General features: G+C 52.8%; 1 protein-coding gene across 1 annotated transcript; it reads left to right on the top strand.

The window, feature by feature from the left end:
- Positions 1 to 7,252: 7,252 nt before the first annotated feature.
- LOC136993036 (olfactory receptor 14C36-like) lies at positions 7,253 to 8,187 on the top strand (the record flags this gene model as incomplete). The annotated part of the gene is made up of 2 exons (XM_067303053.1): positions 7,253 to 7,945; positions 8,083 to 8,187. Coding segments are annotated over 2 exons (798 nt in total), but the record flags the coding sequence as incomplete, so codon positions are not given.
- Between the last annotated feature and the right edge of the window lie 2,148 nt (positions 8,188 to 10,335).

Here is a 10,335-nt window from a genome sequence, read left to right as displayed (position 1 = left end):
TGTGTTTCTTGTCTATCCTTTCCTATCTATGTGTGGAAAACATTTCAAGGAAGGTTATGCCTTGTGGGCAGCGTATCTCACTGGAGGTAGCTTGGACTTGACATACAGCTGATGAGTGTTTTTTTTGTATCTTTTATTAAACTGTTCCAAATAATATTTTGTTTGCTTGCAATTAAGGAAAAAACCCTTCTGTGTCTGCTTGTAGCTAGTTCTCTAAGGAAAGCAGGTGGGAATTGGTGCACATGAGCTGTACCATTCAGCTACAGCCTTGAGTGGAAAAAGGTTTGGTTTCCACAAGAGTGATGTGAAGTCCCCAGTGGCTGATGAGGGCAATGGCAGGGCTGGGGAGCTGGGGAGGAAGGTTCTCCACACATGTCTCCTATCAAATATACTGCTTTGCCTACATGTCCAGACTTCATTAGCAGACACTGTGGGTCAATATCAGTTGGAGAATGTGGGTATGACTTATTCTGAAAACAGAAGAATCAAGAATGCTTGAGAAGCAGACGTCTTTCTTTTCAGGTGCTCATTGAAATCTGCCTAATTTCAATACACTCCTGAAAACTTTTCAATTAACCCCACAAGAACTGACAAACTGAAGAAAGTCATGGAAAGAGGCATGGCTCCTTCGGGTTTTTTTTTTTGCATTTTAATGACCCTCCGCGCCCACAAACCTCAGGTGCAGGAAGAGACTGAAGAAAAATCTCAAGAAGCAAATCCCAAGTTTCTTGGAGCGTTAATGGGTCCCACTGAGGGCCATTACCAAGAAAGGCTCCCCAGGGGCTGATTAGAGCCGAAAGTTGGAGGCCCTGATTGCAGGTAGGCAAAGGCAATGTGAGGGTGGCTGTGATGCCAAGTCAACCTTGATGTGTGTTATCGAGCAGAGTGACCAGGACACTGACAGCCAGTCCCTGGGTAGGGTGATGCTTTCCATCCTGCATTGCTCAGGGCTCTTCCTGGGGGCAGTGTGAGGGTGAGGGTGCACAATGCCAAGTTAAGGACCATGATACTACAAGGGACAAGGAGGCAGCAAGGCCACAGTGCTTTAAGGAATGGCATCTTCTTGGGGGCCTCAGTGGCAGAGACACCAGCCATAGCCAAAAGGACAAAACCTAGCTGTGTTGGGAGCTTTCAGCCCTGGCAGTGCCCTCAGCCATCTCCACCACAGGCTGTCCTATGCTTTCCCACGCCTGAGCCTCTTTCCCTGCAGGCTGTACACACCCAAGCTGCTTCCCCACCTTGCTCTCACTCTCCTGATGTCTTCCTGTCCTCCCTTGCTTTTCCTTGAAACAAAAAGCTGTGGGCTGAACACAGACTCCCTCTGGGTGACCTGTTGTACCATAGCACTACCTTATGCGTGACATTCTTTTGACCTGAAGTCCACTCTGAACCTCTCAAGATGCAGTTTGTGGATCTTTCCCCTTCTCATGCTATTTCCCACTGCCAAGAAAAGCTCTATCATCTCTGAAACCACCCTTCAAGCAGTCCTAGGCTCCTACTCTACTGCCCTTTGCTTCCACTTCAGCAGGCTAAAGAAACCCAGATCCCTCAACCTCTCCTCATGGATGGGTTTATTCCCACCTAGGCACAGGACTTTACACTTCTCTTGTAAATCTTCATGATGTATCTGTTGTCCGAATCACCCGAGTTTCTCAAGATCCTTCGCGACCAAAGCTCTTCTGCGTCAAAACAAAATACAAACAACCAAACAACCAAACAAACCAAAACAGTGCCAATGAGTTAAGGGTGAGTATGGGTGGGGTGGGCTGTTTGGGAAGGGATCAGAATGATAAAAGAGACAGCCTTGAGTGGGGGTGAAGAAAAAGGAAATTGAAAGTGAAGCAAAGGATTGATCAAGGCTGTTTGGGGGATTCCTGCCAAGAAGCCCTGCATCTGAATAATTCTGAGTGGAGGAGGACAAGGAAGCTGGCCTGCTTCCACTGTCACAGGGCACCTGCGTGCTTTCCCTGACATCCACAAGAGAAGATGGAGATTGGCAAGAATCATGAACTCAATCAGGGCGGAAGGGACCTCAGGAGGTCTGTAGGCCAATCTCCTTGCTCACAGCAGGGTCATCTCTGGTGTCAGACAAGGTTGCTCTGGGCTTCATCCAGTGTGGTCTTGGCAACCTCCAAGGCAGGAGACTGCACAGCCTCTCTGGGCAACCACTTCCAATGCTTCACCATCCTTGTAGTGGAAAAGCTTCTCCTTATCTCCTGATGAATACCTCTTCTTCCGACCTATGTCCATTGTCTCTTGTCCTCCCACCATGCACCCTGGTGAAGAGCCTGGCTCCATCTTCTTGAGGACCTCCTTGTAGCCATTGGAAGGGTGCTATGAGATCCCTCCAAAGCCATCTCTTCTGCAACTTGAACCAGACCCATTTCCTCACAAAGCAAGTGCTCCAATTCTTTGACTACTGTTAGGGCCCTCAGCCAGACTCGCTCCCAGTTATCAACCTCTGTCTTGTTCTGGGAACCCAAACCTGGATGCAGGGTTCTACATGTGCTCTAATGAATACTGACTAGAAGGCGATCACCATTTCCCTCCACCTCCTGTCTGTGCTCCTGCTCATACAGCCCACGATGCTTCTGGCCTTCTTTGCTGCCAGGGAACACTGCTGCCTCATGTTTTGCCTCCTGTCCCCAAAACACCCTCATGTCCTTTTCCACAGAGCTGCTCCCCAGGCCCTCAGGCCCCAGCCTGTGACACAGTGGGGCGTTGGTTTATCGCAGGTGCAAGCCCTGGCATTTGTCCTTGTTGAATTCCATGATGTTCCTGACAGCCCATTCCTCCTGCCTCTCTAGGTCCCTCTGAATGGCAGCCCTCAAGCATAGGAATGCCCCCCCCACACCCCCACCTCCAGTTAGGGGTCATCTACAGGCATGATGAGTGTTGCATCCTCTGTGTAACCAATACAGATGATAAACAGGACAAGTTCCTGGAGAGACCCTGTGGTGCTCCACTTCTCCCTGGCCTCCAGGAAGAGTACTACCCATTCACCACTGCCCTCTGAGCCTCTGGTCCTCCAAGCAGCTTTTTACCCATCCGGTTGTCTACTCTTCTAGACTCTAATGTTCTAATGTACATGCAAGAATATTGTGGGAGACAGTGTCAAACACCTTGCTAAAGCCCAGAAAAAACAATTTTACTCTTCTGCATCCACAAATAGATTGTTTTTTAATCATAGAAGTCAATCAGGTTGTTTAGGCACAATTTACCATGGGTAAATGCATGCTAACTGTTCCTAGACACCTTCTTCTCCTTTATGTGCCCAGAATTGTGATCTGAGTGGGTTCGCTGCATGACTCATTCCTCACGAAAGGGAGGCTGAACTGCCTGCAGCTCCCCAGCTTGCCCTTGTGGCCTTTTTGGAAGATGGATGTAACTATTGCCTTTCTCCTACTATCCCATCCCTGATCAGTTCCTCCTTCTTTGAAATTTCCAGATACAAGAAAGCATCACCCTTATTGGCCCATCTGGGAGCTGTGCAAAGAAGTTGTCCTTGATGCCCTCCAAAAACCTCGTGGCCTGCTTGCACTCTGCTGTTTGCCCTTCCAGTTCATGTCAGGGGGATTAAAGTCCCCCCAACAAGAACCAGGGCCTGTGATCCAAAGACTTGCTCAGGTTGCTGCTCTTAAAAGAGACTGCATTCACCTTCATACCCTCATTAGGTGGTCTGTAGCTCCCACCATGATGTCACCCCTGCTGTGATGCTCACCCACAAGTACTCACCCAAACCCTTGCCTCTCCCATGGAAGAGCTCCACACATCCAAGCTGCCCCTTCCCACAAAAGGCATCCTCCCTCCTCAGCTTCTCTGACAGTCTCTCCTGAAGACATTGTACCCTACAAGCATTGCCCTCCAGTCATGTGAGTGATCCCATCACATCTCAGTCGTTCCAATGATGATTCACATCTGCGAAAGCTTGTACATCTCCATCTGCTCCTCTCTCTACCCCAGGCTGCATACATTTGCATATATTAGTGTTGCAGAGCATCAGCTGTGGCACAGAGAGCAGACTGGTTGTGGTGAAACCTGTTACCAAGAGCCAAAGACACTGTGTGTGCAGTGGCCTCACTTCAGAGCAGAGCCATGCTGGCATGGATAGCAGGTGACAATGTAATGGTGAAAGGAGGTTCTCACTGAGAAAGCAAACCCTACAGTGCCCAAGGCCAGCGAGAAACAGAGCCGAGCTGAGCAGGAATGGCAGGAGAGGGGTTTGCTGCCTGAGCTGACTCTGCAGCACCTTGGTGCCCTGTGACAGAGGTGAAGCGATCTCCAGAAAGGACAAGGTGCCACTGAAGAAGTTCCTGGGCATGGGCAGCCTGCGATTTGGCACATTAAAGTCATCATTAGCCCAGTCGTGGTTCATATCCTCTTGGGGGGTGAGAAGAGGTTCAGGCAGAGAAGAGCAAGAAGGATTTGAGAGTGCAGAGACTAGAGCAGAGACCTTGGACAACCTCTGTCTCTTTCAATGTCACCAGGTGTTTGTGTGTGAGCAACTGACTTCCACCCTCCATCTCCATTGATTATAACCGGAGTTTAGACAAGCAGCTCATGTGCAGACATTTGTTGTGCACACTTCAGCTTGGGCAAGGGGAATCCCACCTGTTGTGTGTTTGTGGAGTTCACAGGAGTTTGCTGAATCCCCCTCCAACCCGGGGGCTTCCAAACCAGGACAAGATGCCCAGATTGACTCATCTGAGTCAGCACGTGAACCATGTGTCAATGAGCTGCCTTCTTGCTCCTTTCTACATGTCCTGCCAGGTTAAGGGATGGGAATCGGGGCTTCTAGAGTGGGACATTTCCACCTTTTGCAGATAACCATGCTCTGATGAAAAAAATCTTTAATGCTGGAATCAGTCTTCCTTCAGTGCTTAGAGAGGGCCCGTTGGTGATTATTTTAGTTTATTGGAGTGAACATTTCCCAGGAGGAGGGAGCACAAGGGACAGAGAAATTCATGAGCTCAGCTGGGCCTCTGATCCTGAGCGGGGCCAGGTGCTGGGGATGGAGGGAGCTCATGGCAACCAGGCAGCACTGCCCAGAGCCAGCTGTGTGCAGGAGCAGCTCCTCTGCAAAGAACAGCAGGGCTCTGGACACTGCCTGCTGCTGCTGACATGAGAGGAGAAAAGGCAGAGAGAAGTGCAAGGCAGTGTGGAGTGGGAGGCCAGAGGAGAGCTCCTTGTGGGAGAAATCTTCACAGCCCTTGACATGGTAAGTCTCTGGCTGCAGGGCAATGCTACTGAGGTTCCTGGAGGGCTCTTATAAATCCATCCCATCCCATAACTGATAGGCTTTTTAAGGATCACTCTCCTGGCACATCCAGTGCATAGGCAGAGAAGGAGATGCTTCAGAGCAGGTATCCCCTGCCACACTGTCACAGGGACAGGGCATGCAGATCCCTTCTGCCAGGGGTGGCTGCAGGGGTGTGAAGCCAGGGAGCACACACAGGTCTGTGCAGGGCTGTGATTCAGAGCAGTGTCCCTGTGCCCCAGGGTGCTGTATGCCCAGGACAGGGACTCTGCTGCCTGTGAGGGTCAGCCCTCAGGCTGCCCAGGGAGCTCCCCACAGCACTGTGGGGAGAAACTCTGGGTGAGAGGAGCGACCGCCGGCAGGGCAGGTTCATTCTCCTGCTGAGAGGCTGCTGTGTGGGTCAGGGCTGCTCACAGCTCTAGCTCATGTGCAGGAGATGTCCAAGGGGTCTTTTCAAGAGGAGATCAAAAGAAGGGCTACTTGAAAGGGAAGGAGCTTTTCTTCAGGTATCTCCACTTTCAGTTTCTTAATTTTGACAGGGAGAATGAAGGAACGAGGTTTCTGTTTTGTCAAGGAAGTGGGACTCCTAAACCTTCACTCTCAGAGATTAATAGGTCAGTGAGAAACCTCATAAAGCCACTTCATCCCCACCTTAGCCTACAGACAGCATCGACATCACCTTTGTGGCCTCATAGGAGTTTATGTGACCTGCTGCTTAGGACGTGCATGCACAGAAATGCCCCTAGGGAGTGCCCTGATCTGGGAGGTTTCTGTAGGGCAGAACGGAGCACACAGCGGGTGGGATGGGGGGTCTGCGAGCACTGACCGGGAGAAGATGTTGTGACAGAGAAAGAGCTGGCAGCAGGGACAGCTCCAGGCAGCAGGGATGGGCAGGGAATGAGAGGGAAGCGCAGGGCATGAGCCACCTCTGCTGCAGCCAGACCTCTGGCAGAGGAGAGGGGCATCTCTCCTGCTACAGGCCCATTTCATGCAGTCCGACAAAGGGTCTGAGAGCAACTGCCCTGCAATGTCACCGTCTGTGAGGTGGCACACCCAGCTGGGTAAGGGGAAGGCTTTCCAGAATGCCTCTCTGCCTCTCTCCTTGTCTCCCTTGGCAGCAGGATCACGGTGTTGCTTCTTGTTTCCCCTCCTGTCCATGCTGTTCCTGTTCTTATTTTGGGGTTTTCTGTGGTTGAGGCTTTTCAGCTGCAGTTCAGACACCGATGCTGCAAGTTGTGGAACAGAGGGGTCTGCATGGGAATGAGGCTGCCTCAGCCCCCTTTTAACCTGTGGCACTCCAGGAAATGCGGTCCGTGGGGCTGGGAAATGAGCTGACTCTCCCTTAAGGAGTACACATCTTCACTCCTGACGGTGCTTTGACTGTTTCCCTGTGGTATCCTGCCCTCTAGAAAGGCACTGCTGTCTCATAGCATCTCTGTGACATCTGAGAGCCCCATGAGGAAGGTGCAGAGATGCTGAGAGTATGGAGATGGTGGTGGGAGGCTGTATGTGGACATCTGAAAAGAGCCCTGTGTGTGCTTGGCTAGAAGGGGAGTGTGGAGACCTACCTCTGGTACCCAGAGAAAGGATGAGAAGTTTGGAGATGTGCACTTTGAAACTGAACTCATCTGCTCTCAGCAGGGGCTGGTTTCTTTCTAGGGGAACATGAAAGTGATCATCCTCCAGCTCAAAGAGAAAACTGCAACATTTGGGGGTTTCATGCTTGAAAATTCTCTGCTAACTCCTCAATGTCTTTTCTTCCTTGCACAGTCCCCCATGCATGGAGATAACAAAATGTCCAACAGCAGCTCCCTGAACGAGTTCCTCCTCCTGGCGTTTGCAGACACGCGGGAGCTGCAGCTCTTGCACTTCTCGCTCTTCCTGGGCATCTACCTGGCTGCCCTCCTGGGCAACGGCCTCATCATCACAGCCGTAGCCTGCGACCACCGCCTCCACACCCCCATGTACTTCTTCCTCCTCAACCTCTCCCTCCTCGACCTTGGCACCATCTCCACCACTGTCCCCAAATCCATGGCCAATTCCCTGATGGACACCAGGGCCATTTCCTACTCAGGATGTGATGCCCAGCTATTTTTCTTCTTTTTCCTAATTTCAGCAGAGTATTATCTCCTCACTGTCATGGCCTATGACCGCTATGTTGCCATCTGCAGACCCCTGCACTATGGGACCATCTTGGGCAACAGAGCTTGTGTCAAAATGGCAGCAGCTGCCTGGGGCAGTGGTTTTCTTAATGCTGTGCTACACACTGGGAACACATTTTCTATACCACTCTGCCAAGGCAACACAGTGGACCAGTTCTTTTGTGAAATCCCCCAGATCCTCAAGCTCTCCTGCTCAGACTCCTACCGCAGGGAAGTTGGGCTTCTTGTGGTTAGTGCCTGTTTAGGCTTTGGGTGTTTCATTTTCATTGTGCTGTCCTACGTGCAGATCTTCACTGCTGTGCTGAGGATCCCCTCTGAGCAGGGACGACACAAAGCCTTTTCCATGTGCCTCCCTCACCTGGCTGTGGTCTCTCTGTTTCTCAGCACTATCATCTTTGCCTACCTGAAGCCCCCCTCCCTCTCCTCCCCAGCTCTGAATCTGGTGGTGGCTTTTCTGTACTCGGTGATGCCTCCAGCAGTGAATCCTCTCATCTACAGCATGAGGAACAAGGACCTCCAAGATGCAGTGAGGAAACTGATTCAGCTCTTACTATTTCAGCATCAATAAGCTGCCCATCCCTGTTCACAAGTGATTTCCCATTCATCTCAGACAACTTGTATGCTTGGGGAATTCTCTCTCTGATAATCATGTTTGTGCTGAAGTGCTTGAATTCATCCCACTTCTCCAGAGGCATGAACCCAGTCTCTCTGATTGAGATAACTGCTGTGAATGTGTCTGTCACTGTGTCAGAGCTGGCTTCTCTCTAATAAAAGCACATTTCCTCAGTGCAGTGCTTGAAGTTTGGGCTCTTCTTCCAAAGCAGGAGCCAAGAATGCACTCAAGGACTTTCACCTGGGAGAGGGCTATTGCTTTTCTGGGGCTCTCCTTGGGCTCAAGGCAGTGAGCTCAGAGGTGGTGTGTTCGGGAAGGAGGGCTGGATTCAGCTCTCACTTGTGGGTGCCCAGTGCTCCTGGAGGTGGTGAATGGTCAAGCAGTATCTGCCATATGAAAGGGATGGAGACTGATGCCTGTCCTTCTCCAAGGGAGTATGGAGTCCCCAGGAGAGCACCGGGCATCTCCAAGGGCACCATGTGCCTCGGGGTGAATGGAGCTTCACAAAATCAGGTGGAGTCACCCAAAGATAAAGGGCAAAAGCAATGAATGTCCAGGGTAGTGAGAGCTCTGCAATCCCACAAGAGGCAGTGGGGACCCTGCAGGCAAAGGGAAGGGAGCCTGGAGAGTTGTTCATGTCAGCCTCAGTGAAAACCATGGGCTGGATCTTGGGACATGCCTGAACACAGCCTGAGGCATTTGAAATGCCCTGTGATTGCTCAGAGTATTGTCCACGGCCACAGACCCCTTGGTAGGGGTTGTCAGGCGCAATGATGCCCATCCGGCTGGGTCTGCTTCCCACCCTGGCCACCACGGCCAGTGTGGAGTCACCCCATGGCCCCAGGGCCCCACAACCTAATTGCTCTGCAGAGCAGCACCAGCAACTCAGGAGGAGCACCAGAGAGGGGTCCAGGAATGGCCAACCAGGCCTGCATGGACACACTGACCTGGGGAAAGGCTGTCTGGGAAGCAGGGACATCCCTGGAGAAGAGGAAAGGAGCAGTTGTGTGCTGGCCAGGAGGAATAAATGAGAAAGAGAAATCTGTTTCTAGGTAGGTCAACTAAGGGCAGGCTGCTGTGTCCCAGGGGCAGCAGGAGCTGCCAGAGGAGCCCCAGGGCAGGGACTCCTGTGCTGTCCTAGAGAGAGGGGCCAGCACAGGGGTCTGCAGGCAGCCTGGGACTAGGGAGTCTCCTGAACACCAGAAGAAGGGGCACAGAGAGTGTCACTGTGCTCTGCCTCCTTGTGCCACTGGGGCTAGTACCAGCTTGGAGGCTGATGGGGCAGCTGACACACGTCACCCTGATCCCCGGAGCTTCTGTGCCCTTCAGAGGGACTGTGGCTGTGGAGTGAGTGCCCAGAGCTCTGCAGCCCCCTGTGGCATGCACTGCTGGGGGCCACCACCACCACTGGGTGGGCTGAGGAGAGGGCAGGGGAGGTGGGGAGAGCTGGGGAGGGTCTGGGCTGGGTTGGAAAGGGCCCGGGAGAGGAAAGCACCAATGTCAGCTCAGCTGTGTGAAGGGGCAGGGTGAGGACACACACCAGGGGCTTGTGGTGCAGAGCCAGGTCTCAAGGAGGGGAACCAAGACATGCCAGGTGCAGAAGAGAGGAGGTCGGTCTGTGCCCTTGGTTGCCAAAGCAGAGGGGCTGTGGGGGGGATGGGTCACTGAGGGCTGTCGTGGGGACCGTGCCAGGGGGACGTTTCCCCAACCCTGAATGCACCCTGCCCTGTGCGGTGCCTGCACAGTGGGGACATGGGGCTGTGTTCAGGCACTGGGATGGGGCACAGATGGGAGCCCCGATACTCCTCACCGCTCCACTGCAAAAGAGAAACTCCCAGGAGAGCTCTCCCAGCCCGGCCCCACAAGCCCTTGTCCCTGCTCCAGCCATGCCAGAGCAGAGCCAAGGACCAAGAGGTCCCTCAGGCAAAGCTGGGACAGCCTCATGGAGCTGGCCTGAGCACCAGGAGAAGCAGAGCACCCTCCTCCTATGTCCCCATCCTGCTGGGAAGGTGGCAGCAGCACCAGGGAAATGGCCTGTTTCTGCCTGGGGTCAGTGCAGGACTTTTGCATGTGAGGTGAACGTGACAACCGCTGTGCTGCAGAAACATGGACCACGACCCCTTGCTGTAGCCCCCACTGCCCCCAGCCCCTGTCCTGCTGACCTGCCACCACCCCCGTGCTGCCCCATCTCCTGTCTCCTCTCCGCACACTGCAGGGACTGGAGGTGCAGCCCTCGGCCCTCCCCACCTCCCCCCCAAACATGACATCCATCTTCAAGAAAGGACAAGGAAGAGGATCTGGGG

This window comes from Apteryx mantelli, chromosome 11, assembly GCF_036417845.1.
Source record: "Apteryx mantelli isolate bAptMan1 chromosome 11, bAptMan1.hap1, whole genome shotgun sequence".
Taxonomy (NCBI): domain Eukaryota; kingdom Metazoa; phylum Chordata; class Aves; order Apterygiformes; family Apterygidae; genus Apteryx; species Apteryx mantelli.
Note: the sequence above shows the minus strand (reverse complement) of the source record. Positions and strands in the feature narration are given on the sequence as shown.